At 37.8% G+C, this 20,972-nt stretch overlaps 1 protein-coding gene across 1 annotated transcript in view; it reads right to left on the bottom strand.

The window, feature by feature from the left end:
- Nucleotides 1-20,972, bottom strand: part of DNAH11 (dynein axonemal heavy chain 11) — a 326,309-nt gene that overhangs the window by 289,995 nt on the left and 15,342 nt on the right. The window contains 6 exon segments of the mRNA XM_055085043.1: nucleotides 7,178-7,345; nucleotides 8,561-8,791; nucleotides 15,393-15,604; nucleotides 18,123-18,222; nucleotides 18,967-19,156; nucleotides 19,639-19,835. Coding sequence (XP_054941018.1) covers nucleotides 7,178-7,345; nucleotides 8,561-8,791; nucleotides 15,393-15,604; nucleotides 18,123-18,222; nucleotides 18,967-19,156; nucleotides 19,639-19,835 — 1,098 coding nt within the window.

The following is a 20,972-nucleotide window of genomic DNA, read 5'->3' as shown; positions in this document are numbered from 1 at the left end:
ATGACATTGGATTTAGCAATCATTTCTTGGATATGACACTGAAAGCATAGGCAACAAAAGAAAAGATAAATTTGACTTCATCAAAATTAAAAACTTTTGTGCATCAAAGGACACTACCATGGGTCTGAAAAACCACCCATGGAATGGAAGAAAGTATTTTCAAATCATACATCTGATCAGGGGTTAATGTCCGAAATATAAGAACTCCTACAACCCAACAACAAAGGAATCCAATTCAAAAAAGAGCAAAAGACTTGACTAGACATTTCTCCAAAGGCATAAAGATGCCCAATAAACACATGAAAAGATGACCAACGTCACTAATCATTATGGAATGCAAATCAAACCACAATGAAGTATCACTTCATGGCCACTAATACTAATATGCCTATTATCCAAAATAATGAAAAATAATAACTGTTGATGCGGATGTGGTAACACTGGAATCCTGCATTACTGGTGGGAAGACAAACTAGTTCAACCACTATGGAAAACAGTTTGGAAATTCCTCAAACAGTTCAAAATAGAATTATCATATGATCCAGCAATTTTAATCCTAGGTATGTATCCGTAAGAATTGAAAGCAGGGACGACACAGATACTCGCTCAACAATGTTCATAGCACCATTATTCACAAGACCCAAAAAGGCGGACACCACCAAGCATCCATCAATAAATGAATAAACAAAATACAGTATATATATATATATATATATATATATATAAAAGATTTAGCCTTAAAAAGGAATGAAATTAAAAAGGATGATTTAGCCTTAAAAAGGAATTAAAGGAAATGGTGACACATGCTACAATATGGATGAACATTAAAGGCTTATGCTAAGTGAAATAAGCCACACACAAAAGAATTATTTTGAGTCCACTCATATGAGGTATCCAAAATAAATAAATTCATAGAGAGAGAAAGTAGAACAGATATTACCAGGTACCAAGGGGAGGGGGCAATGAAAAGCTATCATTTAATGGGTGTAAAGTTTTTGTTTGGGATGATGAAATGTTCTGGAAGTGGATAGCAGTGATGGTTGCACAACATTGTGAATATACTTAACGCCACTGAATTGTACTCACAAATGGTTTAAATGCTAAATTTAATGTAAAATACATTTTACCACAGTTTTTTATACAGAAAAAAACCCTTCTATTTTGATCCCTTCACTCTCTTTCACTTATAATGGTCTTAAATACTTTCTGTACATACATTTAGAACCACAGAGAATGTTATAATTTTTGCTTCCACCATGAAACATGATTTAGAAAACTCAAGAGGAGAAGGAAATTCTATTGTATTTACACTTATTTCTGCATACCACATTCTTCCTGCTGTTCCAAGGTTCCCTTCTTTATCTCCTCCTTTCTGTATTAAGAACTTCCTTTAGCCATTCTTTAAGGATCAGTCTACTGGTGACAAATTATTAGTTGTTTTTTTTTTTTTGTCTAAGAATTTCTTGATTTCCCCTTTATTCGTGAAGGGTATTTTTCACAGGGTAGAGAATTCTGAGTTAACAATTCTTTTCTTTCAGCACTTAAAAATATTTTGCCATTTCCTTCTGGCCCTCGTGACTTCTGATAAGAAAACCACTGCCATGCAAACCATTTTTTCCGCTTAGGTAAGTTGTCCTTTCTCTCTCACTACTTCTGAGATTTTTTTATCTTCAGTTTTCAGAAGTTTAATTATGATGTGTCTTGGCATGGATTTCTCTGGGTTTATCCCTGGGTTTATCTTTCTGCTACTGATTTCCTCTTGAATCTGTAGGTTTATGTCTCTTGCCAAATTTAGGAGGTTTCCAGCTACTTCTCTGAGACTTTCAGCTTCATGGTCTTTCTCCTCTCTTTCTGGAACTTTGAGGACACTAGTGCTAGATCTGTTACAGTCTTACAAGTCCCTAAGGCTCTGTTCATTTTCTTTCAGTCTGCTTTCTCTGTTGTTCAGACTGAGTGCTTTCTATTGTTTCATCTTCCAGTTCACTGATTCTTTCCTCCGTCACTCCATCCTGACACTGAACTCAATCACTATGCAGTGTATTTTTATTTTTTTCAGCTCTAAAATTCCAATTTGTTTTTTATATCTTCTATTTCTTTGCTGAGAATTTCTATTTCTTTACTGAGGTTATTTTTTATTTGTTTCATTATGTTGATAATTGCTTGTTGAAGCATTTTTGGCATGGCTCTATAAAGCCTGTCAGATAATTTTAACTTGTCTTATCTCAATGGTGACATCTATTAGTTGTCTCTTTTTGTTCAGTTGAGATCTTCCTGGTTCTTGGTATAATTAGTAAATTTTTACTGAACCTGGATGTTTTCATCCTATGTTTCATATTATGAGACAGGATTTTATTTAAACCTTCAGTTTTTGCTAGCATTCTACAATACTGCTCTGGCCCCTTTACTGTCAAGTGGAGACAGAAGTCCAGTTTCTCCACTCAGCAACCATTAATACCTAAGGGTGGGGAGTTCCTGTTATGGCTGGGTGTTCCAGTTTCCCATGTGGTCTCCACAGATGTCACAGTACTGGTGACCTGGTTACCATTTGGTCATGGTGAAAGCACCGACTTTCTAGAGGCTTCCTGTGACACTACCCTAGTGGGGTAAAGGACGCTGCTGGGGGAGGAAAGAAATTCAGGATTCTCATGTGTTCTCCACTAACAGCACAGAGAGTGAGCTCATAACTGGCTAGCTAGGATGAAAATCATGACTCCCTACTTGGCCATCACTGATACCACCCCAGTGGAGGTGTGGACTGGGTGGGGTAGCATTTTACAGATTGGCTCTAAGTCTAGTCTCCCCATATAGTCTTTGCTGGCATGGATGGGGGCAGGGAACAGTTTCTTCTGTGATATTTTTCTGGACTAGAGAGACTGGAGTCTACAAGTTTTCTATCTTGCCAGGCTGTCCCTTTCTTGAGAGGGATCAGGCTTTAATTGAGGTTTTTAAAGTCTGTGTCCACTGGTGTTTCCAGGTTGCCAGTGTCTTCACCTCTAGGTCTGCATTATTTCAGGCAAGAAGGAAATTCAGGTAACTCATCACTCTGTTGTCTTTTGGGTCCATCTGCCTTCTTCTTTTCACCTTTCAGAGTCTTCTTATGTGTCTTTTACACACAGTGACCGGTACTGTAGTTGTACTTAGAGGAAGACGGAAAAGTACATCTACTCCATCTTCCCAGAAGAAGCTCCTAAGTAAATTTTTAAACAGTGATATCTACTACTTTAAATAACTTAAAAATAAATAATACATAAATTCACGTAACAATATACAATTGTTTTTTTCAAAATAGGTAATGCTATGGCAGTGATACAGAATGACTGCCAAAATATATTAAGTGACAAAAGGTACACATGATCTGTAGAGGATGCTATGTGTGCAAAAACAGAATTCAAAATACATACACCCATGTAAACACTAGTACATGCACCATGTATCACTGGAACATTATATAAGAAACTCATAATGGTAGATGTCCTTGGGGAAGGAAAATGAAAGACTGGGGGAAAAGCAGGGAGTGAGAAGAAGGGGACTAAATTTTTGCATTTTTGCATATGTTACCTTTCCAAAAGAACAAGTAAGTAATGTTTTTAAATAATAAATTTTACCTTGAAAAGTAAGCAGGCAAGACCTGAAAATCCTGTAGATGACTAATAAGAAATTTATGCAGTTAAAATTTTTAAATGCTACATACTGTAATAGCAAAAGAATTAATAAATAGTTCAGGAGACTAGAACAGAACAGAAAACTAATTGTAGGAACTAGAATACGAGCTAGTATAGATTAATAACTACTTTTAAAGTGAATTTTAGATCCTGGAGTAATGGCAGGCTAGGTACCTGGATCAACCTTCCTACTAAAAACTAGCAGGCAAAAGGAAAATAGCCACAGCATCTTGGATCACACCACCTCAGGGCACAGGTCCTCAGGTGGGTTCCTCCAGTTGCCCCAGATGAACTTATTCCCTTCATTTCTAGGAAGATGCAATGAGGGAGATAAACACTAAAGAACTGACATGGCACAGCAAAAAAAAAAAAAAAAAAAAAAAAAGGGCTAGGTTGAGGGTTCTGGGTTGGAATCTCTGTTCCACTTCCTGGAACTGTGTATCTCAGGTAATTTACATATCCTCATCTGCATGGGCGGTCACTCTCAGGGTTATAGCGAGAATTAAGCAGGAATGTATGAAAAGGTTTGGCGTGATGCCTGGCACCCAACACTTGTTCACTAATTATTAATGGGCTCATCAACAGACACTAGTGGAGCCAAGAGGTTACTCTCAAGAATATCCACCATCGTTGCTTAGTTATCTAGGGAATTTTATTTAATCAAGCAACACCTCAGAATGTTGGTAAAAACCAAGTTACTGAGCCTCAAGTCACCTGCCCATCAGTTAAATACAATTAAGAAAGCAAGTCTCTTATCAAGTTCAATATGATACAAATTGTTGTCTATATTCACTAACATCAAACTTGCTAAGAGACTACAACTTAATGATTTCCACCACCAAAAAAGAAAGGATAATTATGCAACACGATAGAGGTGCTAATAATCACTACGTTGGCTATTAAAATGTATAAATGTATCAAATTAACATGCTGTACATCTTAAATATGCACAATGTTACATGTTTCAATTAAATAAATTAGGAAGCAAGTCTCTCCCCCTAATTGTCTGGGTGTCAAAGAGTCCCACAGGAAGAAGTCAAAGCAAATACCTAAAGTGACCTTTATATTCAGTTCTAATAATTCAGAAACCCAAGAACATTTTTATGGACACACCTGAGAAATCCCCATCTTCTGTAAATAGACCATAGTGGCAGAACTTCTGTCACACCAATAAAGGCTCAAAGCCTGATCGATAGGCTTGAGATGAATGAAGAGAGAGACATAAATAACAGCATTTCCGGACTTCCCTGGTGGCGCAGTGGTTGAGAATCTGCCTGTTAATGCAGGGGATACGGGTTCGAGCCCTGGTCTGGGAGGATCCCACATGCCGCGGAGCAGCTGGGCCCATGAGCCACAACTACTGAGGCTGCGCGTCTGGAGCGCGTGCTCCGCAACAAGAGAGGCCGCGATAGTGAGAGGCCCGCGCACCGCGATGAAGAGTGGCCCCCGCTTGCCGCAACTAGAGAAAGCCCGCGTGCAGCAACGAAGACCCAACACAGCAAAAATTAATTAATAAACTCCTACCCCCAACATCTTCTTAAAAAAAACAAAACAAAAAAACCCCAGCATTTTCAAAAGCAAATTACCAGTCACTGTTTCTTTAATTTACCAGAACATATGTAAACCATTTCTAAACCAGAGGGCAGGAAGGCTGACTATGATACACTGGACAGTTACATTAGCACTATTCATTGGGGATCGGGGAATGCAGAGGGGTGTGCGAAGTGGGAGAGGAAGGGCATAGGGGTGGGCATGTGTCATGGGGATACTGTCATGGGGAAACACCTGTATGAATATATGATTTTGCAGGTAGTTTGCTAACATAATATCTCCTAAAAATTACCAGCTGATTTCATCATAAAAACCAGAACACAACGAAACTCAGCTAAAAAGCCCCCAAATGAACAGTTTATTAAGCAAAAATATATAATCATTGCAATATTCTGAGGCAACAGTGATAACCAAGACACATTCAAAAAAAGCAAAGGTCATCTTTGACATAAGCACACCAATTAAGTGAACTTTTAGTTAATTCACATTTTGATTTCGAGGAATAACCAAAGTCAAGGAGCTTTTAAATTATATTCTAAAGCAGGATACAGTAATCAGATAAAAGGATGGAGGGGAACTTCGAGGGCAGGTTATCGATGTCTCTAACCGAGATCTGGAGATCACAGGTAAACCTTGCCCATTTTCTACTAAATACAAATACCAAGCAGATGTGTGTGCGTGTGTGTGTGTGTGTGCGTGTGCGTGTGCGTGTGTGTGTGTGTGTGTGTGTGTGAGTGAAGGGCAAGTGAATTTTCTATTCTATGTTTGTGACTGTGCAGGGTTTGGGCAGACACGGGGATAAATTCAGGACCTTTAGCACTACCAGGGAAGCGACACCAGCTAAACTCAGCCATGTCCTCCAACCCTGGCACACTGAAAACCTGCCAGGATTTGTAATCATGAGCAAATCAAGGCTCTCCTGAAACTCGATTGCACCCGACGGTCCTGTGCACGCTGGGTTTCACGCTCCTCTGCTTAGTTGCTCAGAAGAGCTAAATCAAGCCCCCGCAAGAGTCCCATCCTGTCCATATTCACTGAATGCCTGCAGGGTGCCAGACATCTTACTTACCAGGCTCTGGGGATGAGCTCACGCATCCCCTAGATCATCACCACAGATCTAGGTTTCTCTTACTTTTCCACAAATTAGCAGGACACACAATGACCATATCTTTCTTACCATTAACTCCACTTCCCAAAAACTGTCAGCAGTTCAGAAGGATTAAGTTTGCTAACCATGTCCTTACAAAGCTAACATACTGTACTTGTACACTTCAGAGAGTCAATTATTTGGCCCAATATACACATAATAGTGAATAAATTCACATTCCACAAAAAAACAATGACGACGAGAGGTAATCTTTTTTTTTTTTTTTGGTACCTGGGATTCACTGTCATGGCAAACCACTAAAATGAAGCTATTTTTATCCTAGAGCTGCAGGGATGCTCACAGGAACTCCCTGGCTCCTAACCTGCTGGCAGTGACAGAAAACAAGCAGCTTAAACCTGAAAGCTTCCCTCTTTTTCAGACAACATACATGTTAATAATATACAAAATGAAAGAGGTGAAACTAAATATTCAAGTAGATGAAAAATTTACCTAATGATTCAAGAAAAGGCTAAAATGAAACACACAAGTTACATGGACACCAGATAATCAGATCTAAATGAGTTAATATGGAAAGTTCCTTTTCACTATACATCAACAAGAGACAAATCCAGACTGAGGTCCCCTGTTATATTAGAAACAGTTTAAAATATTCTGAACTGGAAATGCAAAAGTTAGGGACCTAACTTCTGGTCCCTGATCTACCACTAAGTAAATGAGAGACCTCAGACAAGTCATTTCCCCTCTTTCATCCGGGAGAGGTTGGACTGAATGGGACCTATTATCACTGTGACCTACTGTCCTTCCCAGCTTTAAAATACTATTCTATGAAATTGAAAACACAAAGATACAGTATTACCATGTTATTGTAATCAGATGGGTCATATGTGCTCTGTTTGAAAATCTTACAGAGTTCCATAAATTCTTCACTCATCTCGTGGATTTGTCCATTTAAAATTGCTCCCTTGGTACCGCCAAATTCAAGTCTTTCCAGCTTTTCAAATTCCAATATGGTGACAAATATATCCTTTGAAAAAACATCATAAAGATTTTTCCACCCTCTTGAGTAGGAAAAGAACATTTTAAAGTTTCAAAGAAAGAACATTTTCCAACATTCAAAATCAGTGAGTCAATGGACACTTACATAACAGAAAATGAATATTAATGATTTAACTGAACTAAGTAACTGCCTACTTTTAAAATCATACTCCCATTTTCACATGGACTGAAAATTATCAAGCAGTACAGGCAACACCTAGCTTACCATACTTAAACATTTGATTCTCTAATTTCATATCCTTCTAATCATAAGTCAGACGTCCGGGTGAGATCCAAAACTCATTTTCAGCCACCAACACTGCAGTGATGGGCTCTCTTATTGAAACGGAGCTTAAGAGACTGCTATGAAAGGGTGGTGCAAGTTACCCAGAGTCAGGAATTTAGCATTCAAACTTTAAGAGGCATTAAGGCTGCTTAAGTGATGAGAATTTTCAAAACATAAAGCTCTAATTTTGAATGAAATTCAACAAATCTATCAACAAAAAAGCCCAAACTTGCTAGAAAGAGTTTTACAAAGAAAATAAGGCAGTTCAAGATGAAAAAAAACAAAAACAAAAACAAACACCTTAGCCAGTTGGCTCCATACAAGTTGTTGTGTGTGTTTATATGTATGTAATTCATGTTTGTTTTGGCATTTAAAACATTTATACAAAGCACATGTTTTCATGTTCTTTTCATCTATTTTTATGAATAGTTGTAATATTTGAAAAGTATAACATATATATTTATATACTAAAAGTTACCATGATATTTTAGGTTATCAAATGGGTTTTCAGCTCTGGAATCCCAATAAAACCATCAAACATGTAAAGGAAAAAAGGGGTTATTTTGTAGCTTCCTGATTTACAACCATTTTCTAGGAACGTAGTAAGCTGTAGGACAAGGGTCACTGGTACATAGAGATTCACTTACACTCAGTGTAATAAAATAATCAAAAATGAACTTTTTAAAAAAAGAAGCCAAAGCTTTAAAACCAAACAAAGCTTTGAAACTAAACAAACTAAAGCTTTTACTGTATCTTGATAGCACGGGCCTCGTAAACTCCTCACGAGGATCACCAGGAAAGCAGACTTCCTACCTCCCACCCAAGTAGAACAAACTGTTCCCTGAATCATATAAAAAGCTATAGGATTTTCTGAAACAACCTACAATACGAATAAATTACAAGGCAATAAATGAATACCTCTATTTTCACGAAACGGTCGAGAAATTTGTCAAATCTACGAAACACCAGATGAGACTGGAAATCCCATGGTTTCACCTCATTTCCCTTAAAATAGCTGGCCAATCCTTTTCTGTAGTTAAAAAAACAATTTTTGAAAGTCTTTAAGATGTTAATGGCCACCTGCACCTTTTCCAGAGAGTCTTCAATGTCTCCTCTCAAAAGGTCTTCAGGCAAAAGGTAAGCTAGTGCCTAGGATTCAATGAAAGGAAACAATAAAAAGAAAATGTTTAATAGTTTTACTGAAAATGACTGTTTCAATGAACTGTTTTATTTTTTCAGTGAATCATTTTCAAATTACAATGTCTAGAATTGGGCCAGCAATGCTGTAAAAACAGGAAACACAAATTCTAGAAATTCAGGCACTTAGGTTTCAATGACATACTTGCATACATTAGAGACATCTACAGGAGACGCTGCAATTTCTGGAATTAAACATTCTGCCAATGACTACATTTTTGCTAAGCTTCAAAGATACAATAACTGTGTAACCAGAATTTGCATGGCTATTCCTGGCAGCAAATATTCTGCACAACTGTTTTCTCATATAAAGAAATGTATAAGCCAGGAAGGGAAATCTATCAGACCATGTGTTTTAAAAATACGGTCACGTTACCAGGCAGCACAAGGTCACTTGAAAAGGTGAGAAAGAGCTAACATAGGTGATTATACCATTGGCAATTCTTTTAGGTTGGCAGACTTCTCTTCTGGGGGCTTAAACTCATTATAGCACATAAAATCTAGCTGAGATATGACATATGAACTAGTTTTCAATAGTGGAAATGCAAAGGCGAGAACGATTATAGAAAAACCAGCAGATTCATGTAGCAACTCTCGTAGGACCATCATTCAGTTCTTCCCTTTGCATATTTGTTATGAACTTTCACAATTTCCCTGTTTAGGAGCCTCAGGAACCTATAAATTCTAATCCTGATGCACCTTCACCTCATATAAATTATAGGTTTAAACTGCACACCTTTAATGCTGCAGTTGCTTAGAAAGTTGTCACAGATCTCAATGGAGAAAGTATTGAAAGCCATTAGGTTCAACATAGCAGATAGAAGAAATGTTTTTCTAAATGTAGACATATTGTCCTCCGTCTCCCAATAATGGTTATGGTTTTACATGAAATATAGACCCTGTGCCATAAATGTGTAAAGTAGTAAGAATATCATTCATTTGGTGTCTAAAAAGCCTACTAACTAATTCCTTCAATTCTAGCTGTAGATTTCCAACCTATGCTCTTATTTCTCACTCAGGCTGGATGGAAAATTAACCTCTCCCTGAAGGCTGTTAACATTTCACCCAGAACAGGGATGAGAACTATCAGTAATCTCTCAGCAACGTGAGCTTTCTAACAGTTTACACATGGGTACAGGATAGGGATTCCATAGGCCTTCATCTATATGTATTCTTTATAGTAAACGTGTCCTTTTAGGAAGCTAAAACAATCTACAGTGGTGACTCCATTGCCATCTGTTTCAGCAGCCCCCTGCAACCTAACTACCTACATCTGAAGTAACCTCCCTTTGGGCAAGCCATCCTTATATTCACCCCTGTACTTCTCGTCTGACCCTCACATAGATGAGGCAATCACAGCGATGAGCTTTCTGCTCACAGAGCCCACTGCTGAATAAGACCTCCTAAGACAAGGTTATGGTACTCAGCATCCTAGATCAGAAAACCATTCTAGATACCCTTCCACTGGGCAGCAGGTTATGCGAGGGGAAAAAGCATCAGCAGGGGCAGGAGGCCTGGCTGTGGTCCAGTTAGGGACCACTAACTGCTTTTGTGACATTAGCTAAATTTTCTGAGAGGATCTCAGTTGCCTTATCTACAAAAAAGGAGAGATGAAACAAGCGAACCTCAAAAGATTCCTTTTAGCTCCTAACCTCTGAATTCTTTTCTGATTCCCACAGTAGCTCCCTGGAGCACACCCAACCACACCACCTCTCTCTATTCTCTCATACTAAGTAGTATCAGGACAAACCAACAATAAAACCACTGGATTTATGACGAATTGGTCCCACTTCAGAGGCCTTATAAATTAAAATACTGCTAACCAGTTTATTTTATTGATAAGCCAATTAATCAAGTAAGCAATTTATCAATGATAGGATGTTAGTTTCAGTTAATTTTTATTATATATTGGAGCATTGTTGATTTACAACATTGTGATACTTTGATAGCATGTTAGCTTGATGCCTGTCTCCCAGCTTCTTTTGTCTTATTTATGTGCTGTTATGGACTCTTACTTTTGCTCAATCCTACCATTTCGTCTTCAAGCTCAACCTCACAGACTTAAACTCCTCATCACCTAGGATCTTGTGAATGAGAATATCCACAACAGGGACACCAAGCCACAGAACAGAGAGAGTGGAGGGCCTCGAGTGGTAATGACTCACAATGAACAGGGAGTAGAGTCAGGTAACCAGGGAAGAGAAGCAAGGCACTAAAAAAAGACACCATTACCAAAGCTCAAGTGTGCCATCATCCAAGGTGGTCAGATAATGCCTTTTATATGTCTGGACTAAATAACTATGTAAATGGTTACTGCCAGAAAACGAGTAAAGAGAAACACATTTGCTTTTAAAGTAGCAAAGGATTTCTGACCGTGCCTGGACTGCCTAGAAAGATCAGGCAGATGATGACGACGAGTGAAGCAGATCAGGAACAATGAACAGTGGAGACCATGATCAGCTGGACAGCACGTGACCCATCTAAAGGGGTACGTGAAGCTCTAGCAGCTGACTGTGTCAATGGGGATGCAAGAGCCAATGCAGTGAGATCTGACTTTTCAGTAGAGGCTGCGATGTTGTAAATTCAAGGAGACCTACTCAATTTAAGCATCAGCAACAATTTTTTTTTAAATTTCAAAACACTATGCAAAATAAAAACAGTGCATTGGCCAAAGGCAGTTGACAGAATGCCAGCTTATGACTTCTGACGTATAACACAGCAAGGGTTCAAACGTTTCATAAACACGTTGAAGTCTACAGATTCACAGAAACAAAGTACATGAAAACGATATAAGAAAATTATAAAAGGCACATAAAATGTGTAACCACACAAATCATGCAACGTACAAAATTAAGAAATAACATGGTACAAGTGTACACCCAATGAATCACTGCAAATTTTTTAAAGCTGGTAATGCTCAAAGCTGCTGAATTATACTAAAACTTTTTCCACATTGATAATAGCAATATAATTAACATAATCTTTTAGAAAAGAATTTGTAAATATCAAATAGCGTTCAATAGTCATGAAAAGATTGTACCCCTTGATCAACATCAGGAATTTATATTAAGCCCATTATCCAAGTTAACGAAAAGGATTTCTGCATAGAGTTGTTTTCTGCATGTTGTTTATAATACAGGAGGCTGGAAGCAATGTAAATATCCAAAAATAGCAATCATTTTTCAAGAAGCCAGTAAAAAAAAGAATTATGATAAAATGCATGAATACATGTAAGTTTTGGAAAAAGAAAAATTTTTAAATGCTGAATTTTAGGGTGATAGAACTGCAGGACTATTTCCTTTGTTATAAATTTTATGCAATGAGAGTATTTTACAATTATTCATACACCACATATTAATTAGAAATAAAAACTTACATTAAAATATGGAGCAAAATGAGTAGGAACTCTGTCAGCTGGGTGACCTTGAGAAAGCTATTTATCTTCTCTGAACTTCAGGGTTTTGTTTTGTTTTTTTTTAAATACAGAAAGTATCTACTAATAGCACCTATATCATAGTGTTGCTAGAGAATTAAATTCGTAGATTCTTGTAAAGGGCTTAGAAGAATTCTGGCAAATAAGAGGCCCTATACAGAGCTTGTTAAATAAGTATTAAAAGTAAGTTAGACAGCAAACGACTGGGGGTGGTGGCATGTAGTGCGGAGTTTAGCTCTTCAGAGAACCCGGGTATGAAAACTGACTCACTGCCCATTTTTGATTCCTAACATGTTGGGGCAGATTTACTACAAAGTCCACTTGGAGAATCTAGGAAATCAGGTCAACGGAACCTTTGGACATAAGCCAGGAATAGTAACTAAGGAATAAGAGAAACGACATTATTTCCTTGGGAGCTTGGCAAACTCTGGTCATTGACACAGCCTAGGAGCCGGGGATAATAGGTTTATAGGCTTACAGGTAACCAGGGCTCCTTGCAAGCCAACTACAATAGTGAATGACAACGTTTGAGGTTTCTACACTAACAGGGCTTTGCAGTAAAAGTTTGGATCATTCTCAAAATGAGATGAGGATCCCTCAAAAGGCGTTTGGGAGAAGCGGTGGTCACAGTGGTTAATCCTGCAGTAGGGATCAAAGCCTTTCACATGGAGATCCAAGCCATTAGGACGCAGTGCACTCACTTAACAAAAGAGCAAAACTGAGTCTGCACAATAGAGAAATAGAAGGAAGCCAGAAGAGATGTTAAAATATAGCAAGGAACAGACCTGTTATATCCTATCAACAGCTGCAACTATTTTGTAAGGCAAGAGTTTGGAACTAACTTTTACTGAGTCTCTGTTAAATGCCACACATAGCATTTCACTGAGGTTCTCTCTTTTGATCTTTACAAAAGCCCATGAACAGGGCACTTACAAGCGTGGAAAGTGAGGCTCGGAAAAGTGATTTAACTACTCTAAAATGGTTCAACTTGATCTTTTTTTTTTCTCAGCTGTGCCACACAGCTTGTGGAATCTTAGTTCCCCGACCAAGAATTGAACCCGGGCCCTCAGCAGTGAAAGCGTGGAGTCTTAACCACTGGACCACCAGGGAAGTCCCCTGGTTCAATTAGATTTGAATCCTGGTTGGTCTGAGCCCAAAGCCCTTTCCATACACCATTCCACCTCTTTGGAAGCAGAGAGGAAGACACACATGCACACCTCAATTTCATACGTATTCCAGAAACAGTAAACTACAAGTCAGGAAACCTGTTCTTTAATTTGGATTTCCCCCTAAATGCTCAACCAAAGTGAACAAATGATATCTTTCAAGTTTCCATTAATTCATCTGAAAAAGTATAGGGATTAGAATGGAACACAGTTCCCCAGTTTCTGCTACAACACTGTTCTCTTTAACATTTAGAAAAGCAAGGTTCTGGGGCCTGGGGCAGCAGAAACTCCAAGCAGCTTGCCCTGTCTACGAGCAGATTTTCAGGGTTCCCAGTCCCCTCCAATTTTACCCCACCATGCAATGAAAATTTTTAATTTTCTATTTGAGTCATGAGGTGAAAATCCCTGAGAAGCATTAGACTAGATCAGGGATTTAGGTCAATCACAGTTGCCCACCCTTCCCTGAGCTAGTGATCCAGGCCTGTCCAAGATATCCTATCTTCCTGGCCACATGTTTGTTCCAGGAGTGAAAAATAAAACCCACTGGTCCAGAACGAAAAACAAAGTCAGCCTCTTTACAGGGAAGTTCCTCTACTAGAAGGATATCCATCTGGTGCTACCAAAAGCCACCTTGGTTAACACGTGATGAGAGCCTGAGAATCAAGTCAAACACAAACGAGCAAAACAGAGCTTTAAAATTATCATCTGTGTCCCCTGGAGCAAGCTAATCCTCAAGTCTTTGTCCTCTTAGACTTCCCAGTTCACATGAACTTACACACTTCTCTTTTTCTGCTTCAGTTTGCCAGTTGCAGCTGGAAACGATCCAATTCTCATAGGAAGTGCTCTTACTTAGCAACTCAAAGGCTAAGCCATATGCACAGATTCTGATTCTCTGGCATCTGTTTTACAAAAACTCCTTAGGTGTTCAGACACACACCCTGATATAGACCCTGCTATGGACTAAAGTGTGACTCCCCCTCCAAAAAAGCGCCTGTGTTGAAGCCCTAACCACCAATGTGACCACCTGGAGATAGAATCTTTAGGAGGTAATTAAGGTTAATGAGGTCATGAGGGCAGGACCCTGATCTGACAGGACTGTGGTTTTTTAAAAAGAGGAAGAGGGAGATCTTTCAGTGTGAGGGCACAGAGAAAAGGCAGCTATCTGCAAGCCAGAAAGAATGCTCTAGTCAGAACACGACCATGCTGGCACCTGGATCTGGTCTCCCAGGCTCCAAAAATGTGAGAAAGCAATTCCTGAAAATAAAGCCACACAGCCTGTGGTATTTTGTTATGGCAACTCAAGCAGACTAAGACACACACGCCCTCGACAAAGAATCACTGGATGATATGCCCTGCAAGTATCTTTTAGCTCTCAAATTATGAAATATTCTCTGATATTATGGACACGAGAGTAATTAAAGTTCCCACAGGATGAGAAAGCAGTCCAATTTTTTTTCAACATTTTGCAAGTTAAGAGTAGAGAAACAATTATAAACAAGATTTTTAAAGATCAACCATGAATCAGAATTCTTTTAATATAATTCTACTACTACTTTTGGAGGATCATTTTTTTTCTGCCAGATTCTCTTACTTCCCTTTCCAATTCTTCCTTCAGCCAGTGTTCCTGTGGAAACCAAAGGGAAAGCTACAAAGAAAGTACTACGTGTGTGTGCCTTTTATTAGAAGCTGCCTTAAATCTCTTTTGAAGAAAGGTAGGATATTAAACAAACAATCCAGTAACAACCTGTCCCTTGACTGCATCTGACTTATTTCCAGAGCTCCTTTGCCTTTTAGGATAGAAAGTCATCTGGCCTTTGTTACCGTAAAAGTCTTATGAAAAAAGAAAAGGGAAAAAGGTGTTCTGTAGACTGGATTTATTCATTCCTCCTTGATCTCATAAAACCTACCACACGGCAATAATTCTTATTGTTCCTATGTTTTTCATGCTACATACCCGGTCAATGAAGAGATTACAAAACTCTTGCAATAGAACTATAACCCGAACAGGGGTATTATAAAACGTGGAATGACTCCAGATCAGACAGATGGTATGAAATAACGGGGCAATTAATACACCGGTCTGTGGGAATTCCGTCTCCTGGACACATTGAAGGTGTCTCCTCAGGGGTCTCAGGTAAAGTTCCACGTCTTGGGCTTCGAGAAGAGCTGAAAGGAAACCACCGTTAACGTGAGGCAGCCTCTTTTATCTAAAGTCACTTCACAAGGTCAAGAGAACAATGCAAAACAACATGGCTGTACTTAAATGCTGCCTCTTTCTGTTTATAACACTTACCCTACCATCGACACTGTCCGGCTGTAACAACCCTTCAAGGAGAGCCCAGGCGTAGGTACTCACAAGTAAAACACGACTGAAGACTCACCAGCATCATCACCAGAAAGTTAACTCCTCCCACGCACTTGGTACCAGCACAACTGAATCATTTATTATCTCATTCTAGTGTCCTATAAGAGTAACTCATACCATAAAAAGTTTTCCATTATATTTTTATCCACAGTGTAACTACTGAAATTGTCAAGCATGGGTGATGAAAATATTTTGAACTAGGCAGAGGCAATAGGGATTGTGAATACACTAAACGCCACCAATCTGTACACTTTAAAAACGTTTTTTTAATGTTATGTGAATTTTACCTTAATTTAAAAAATTGTTATGCATGGTAGGAATAAGGAATACTTTTTTAAAAAGCTATATATGAAGACAACATTAAAATAGTAATGATTAATTACTGCTTAATCTAATCCAAATTTTCTCTTGATTAAAACTGGTCCTTTTAATGTACCCTAAATGGATCTCCATCAGACTTCATTGTACTCCTGAGGCTACAAATACCTTTGATTGAAAATGGGCTTTATTTATGAAGGTAGGGAATGAAGGAAAGTAAATTCCTTATTTTCTGGTGTTATCCCAAAAGACTCCTGTCAGAAATCAAAAACAAAACAAACTGGCCAGATTTTTTTTGGCTGTCAGAGTCAGGTATGCACCCACCCATGTTGCTCTACTTGATGTAACCAATTAATCTCTCCACCTAACAATAAAGACCTGGGAAGAAAGAGAGGGTCCAGGAACTATTTTTTCCTCAGATGCACTCACATTTTGAAATTAGTGTGTTTTCATCAGTGTTAATTTCAAAATCCAATAATTCCATGTAAAGGTAAAGTGCCCTTAAAATGTGATAAGCACTTCTAGTGATTTTACAAAGCCTCGAGTAGGTCTTTGGGAGAGCCTTCTACCTCTAACTGAGAATGGCTTTGGGCCACTTGTACTGAAAGTGTTTTCTCCTGAATCTCCAGTCCATATGCTCAAAAGGCTCTGAGGACCCCTGGGATTCATTCCTGGAGAAGTTTTATCCACAGAAAATGTGAATCTTACTACCAGAAAAAATGCAAGCAGCTTCTGTTTATTGAGGGTACACTATGTGCCTAGTACTCTGTGCACTGTTTATTAGGTCTTCAATTCACTGGTCCTCAGCCAGGGGAGGTTTTTCCCCAAGGGTCATTTGGCAATGTCTCGAGACATTTTTTGTCGTCACAACGGGCATGGGAGGAGTGGATAGAGGCCAAGGATGCTGCTAAATACCCCGCAGTGCACAGGGTGGTTCCCCACAACAAAGAATTACCCTGCGCAAAACGTCAGTGGTGACAAGGTTGAGAAATAGTGCTCTAATTCTTGCAACAATTATACAAGGAAGGTGTTAGTATGCCAAGTTGGCCAACAGAAACCAGGGACACAGCAAATTTAAGATGTACTGAGTGGATCTGGGATAGAAATACAGATCTAATGCCCTCTTGTCTTAAGGCCTCTTTTCAAACAGAGTTCATGGAGAAAAGCCTAAAGAGATAGCAAAACATTTTCAAAGTAGATTTTAAGTATTTCCTAACCTTCCACATGTTACATAGGAAAAAATTTAAAAATAATTTTCTCATGTTAGAAACAAAAACAAGCTATTGGGCCATGTTATCTTACAATTTTTTCGTTTAAAACTTTAGTATCATGGATCATATCCGTATTTGCTCACACATGTCTAAAGAAACAGAAACAGAAATAAATCACGGAGGGGTGTTACACCTGGGTGAGGGTGAAACGGTACTGGGAAGATAAGGAGACTTTTCACTTACACAATTTCCTTTTTAAATTAAAAATACCTGTTTATAATTTCTGGGTTTTAACAATGTACATGTATTACCTGTTCAAAAATTCGACAAACAAACGCTCCTCTCTGTGTGTTTAATCTTCACCAAAACTTCAATGATGACTTCGCGTTCTTATGAGTTAAATAAATGGTGGATGTTAAGCAAATTCAGAGATTCTACTGGGGAGTCGCTGGACTAACTGCAGCCCAACTGTTGATTAGAAAACCTCCGTGCTGGGCATTCGATGACCTGCTGCTAAACACCAAAGGCCTTTCCCCTCCACACACATACACTCTCATTGAAAGTTCAATCTAGAGCCTCTTTGGTAGGTACTTACTATATACCCGAAAAATGGTTTAATACAGCCGGAGAATAAACTGCAGATAATTAAGATGGACTTATCATTAGAAGAGACAAGTGCAGTCATTTCATGAGCACACTAAGGGTAGAAGGGTAGAGGAGGCTGAGCAGATAGGCAGGAGTCAGATCAGGAGGGACCACTGATGCCAGGCCAAAGGAACACGAGTCTTACCATTTTTCACAGCCATGAGGATACCCTTCAAAGTTGGAAAATAGCTGCTTTGCTTATTTTTCAGGATCTTAACCATTTTGAGGACAATGGGAGCCTGAAGCTAAATTGAAAATTAAAAAAATATATATATATATAAGCTAGATTAATGACTAAATAAATGCATTCTGCAATATTTAAATTATATTCCATTCATGCACAGTACACACAGTATTTAATACTCAAAGACATACCTGGTTTCAAGTTAAAAACAATTTTTTTCCTTAAGCCTGTATGTTATTTTACATTTATAGCTCTTAATTTGAATTTTCAAAAAGCCTGTTAATATACATTTTATTATACATGTAAAATATTAACTTTTCCATATAAAATCTGTTTCAGAAAATCTCTAAGAGATAGGTGAACATGTGAATGAATGTCTTAGTTTTTATACCATTAAACTGAATAACTTCTAAAAGCAAACACCAGCAGAGGAATCAGTTAGTTCTTCCAAAGTTGCATCTCTCCACTAAGCAAAATCTACTCTTTCCCCAAATTAATTACATCAACTAGATTAATTAAATCTTACAAGCTTCAACATTTCCCTTGGGAACTACTCTTTCTTTGCCAAAAAGTGTTTCCAATTACTGTCAAAATAGTCTCAAAAAGGCAAAATTACTTTTAATCCCCATTAATTTTAAGAATGCATACCATACAGAACTTTGGAATAAGAAAACGGACAATTAAGTCATTCAAAGACAGTGTATTAAACCTTTAACATTACTGTTAATCATGGCTTCAGAGACCAAATTCTACAACTGACTTTGCTAATTCAACTGGCAAGCAATTTCCAGGGCTCTCAACTTACTTGATCATAAATGCATGTTAGGTTCTCTCTCCTCATCATCCAGAAATCCAGTTCAGTTTGAGGATTTGAGTGAAGACCATTCAGCAAAGGCTGCACTAAATCTTTTTCTACAATTTCCTGGATTTGATGTGACCATTTAATAACCACTGATTCAATTGCATGTAGTACTGTCCTTTCATTTGGCTCTAGTCTACAAACACTGAAATGATTAAAAATACAAAAATGAATCATTTCATCCAAATAAGGATAGAACTTGAATTTTAATAGGTATTTTATGAATCCATAAGCTAGTTTTCTAAATATAAATACTTCAAAATCAGATCTATTATTTTTATAGCCTCAGTGTGAGTTGTGACATTGTTATTCTGTCATGGGCATGTCTCTAACATTTAAAAAATTGTTAAAGAATCATAATGTCCTCAAAAGCATTTTACTAGAAGAGTATTGTTGACATTATGGCAACTGGTACTGCTTGCTTTTTTCACAGTCTGCTTTTAGAAAGAATACTTTGAAAGGAAATAATATATATGGTGTTTCTGTACATTATTTTTTAAAATATGCTGTAGTTATAATAATTCTGATATTTTGCTAACAGTTTCCTGGGGGTATGATATTAAATGGGTGTGTTGGCTCTCCATGTTGATATCCTGTGTAAACCATATCATTACGTACTTGGTCTCTGAATATTTCTGATCCAGGTCAACATTTCCTGCAATAGTGGGAATTGGTAGCAGAGTTCTTCTCAACATTTTGCCCCTAAAAATATGCATTTTATTTTTCATGACTTCTATGTGACGTTCCATGTCTTGTGAAATAAAACAGGACCAGGATTTATGGTTGTTCTTATTAGAAATAACTGGCACTAAAATCTAGAGAAAGAGAAACATTTTAAAAAGCAGTGAAATTAATTTATGGACAATGTGCTCCTTCAAAGATTTTCTTGTCACACAAGATCGGCAACAAAACAACCCAATTTCAATTTCATAAATATCCTCCTGTGATATCAAATCTACAAAGAGATGACAACGTCAGTGACCCATTTAGATTTAATCAATTAGACAAATTCTTTCAAAGTGGAAATACTATACTGCTTGTTCATTCATTTACCCATTTACCAAACATTTATGGAGGCCCCCAATAACTTAAACTCTGCATGAAATAAACAAAATCGTATCAAGTAAGTAAACTGCTTTCTTAATGCAAACTGCACACATTGGCAGCTATATTAATGTAAAAAATCTTCTTGAATCACACGGAGGCAAGAGTAAATTCATCTTCTCCAGCCCTGGGTGACATCCCAGTGGATTAAATTTTGATAGTCAGAAAGATGTTTATTCAATCATATGAACCATTTTTGAACTCCTTCCACCATTAAGTTGGAAATATCAGTGAAATTATATGTGTGAAAACACTCCAAAATTATTTTGTGTTCCCAAAGCCCAGCATATCTTAAGTAATTAGTAAGAGTTTGTTGAGTTAATGACGTTGGTCTCTTCTTGCTTCCTCACTCATTTTTAATATGTACTAAACATTTTTCTGACACAATCTGTCCAGACCATCAGCATTATCTATAAAATTTCCACTAGCTAAAATGCTTAGAAAATAGTTATTCCACCTGTTTAAAGCTGATTTTGAGAACACAACCTTCTAGTTAACTAAAAACAAACTGAAATTTTATTTTATTTTCCAATGGGGATAAAACAAATCTTTCCAAATTGTATTATTATTACAATTTTCTGCTTTGTATCCACTACTTGTTGAACCAGGAGATTAGTAAGGAAAAGTGTGTCTTTCATGGAAACAACCTAAATGACCTTCAACAGATGAATGGATAAAGAAGATGTGGTAGGGGAGGAGCTTCAAGATGGTCAAAGAGTAACACGAGGAAATCACCTTCCTCCCCACAAATACATCAGAAATACATCAACATATGGAACAACTGCTACAAAACACCTACTGAACGCTGGCAGAAGACCTCAGACCTCCCAAAAGGCAAGAAACTCCCC

The sequence above is a fragment of the Physeter macrocephalus genome, chromosome 5 (assembly GCF_002837175.3).
Source record: "Physeter macrocephalus isolate SW-GA chromosome 5, ASM283717v5, whole genome shotgun sequence".
NCBI classification, from domain to species: Eukaryota; Metazoa; Chordata; class Mammalia; order Artiodactyla; family Physeteridae; genus Physeter; species Physeter macrocephalus.
Note: the sequence above shows the minus strand (reverse complement) of the source record. Positions and strands in the feature narration are given on the sequence as shown.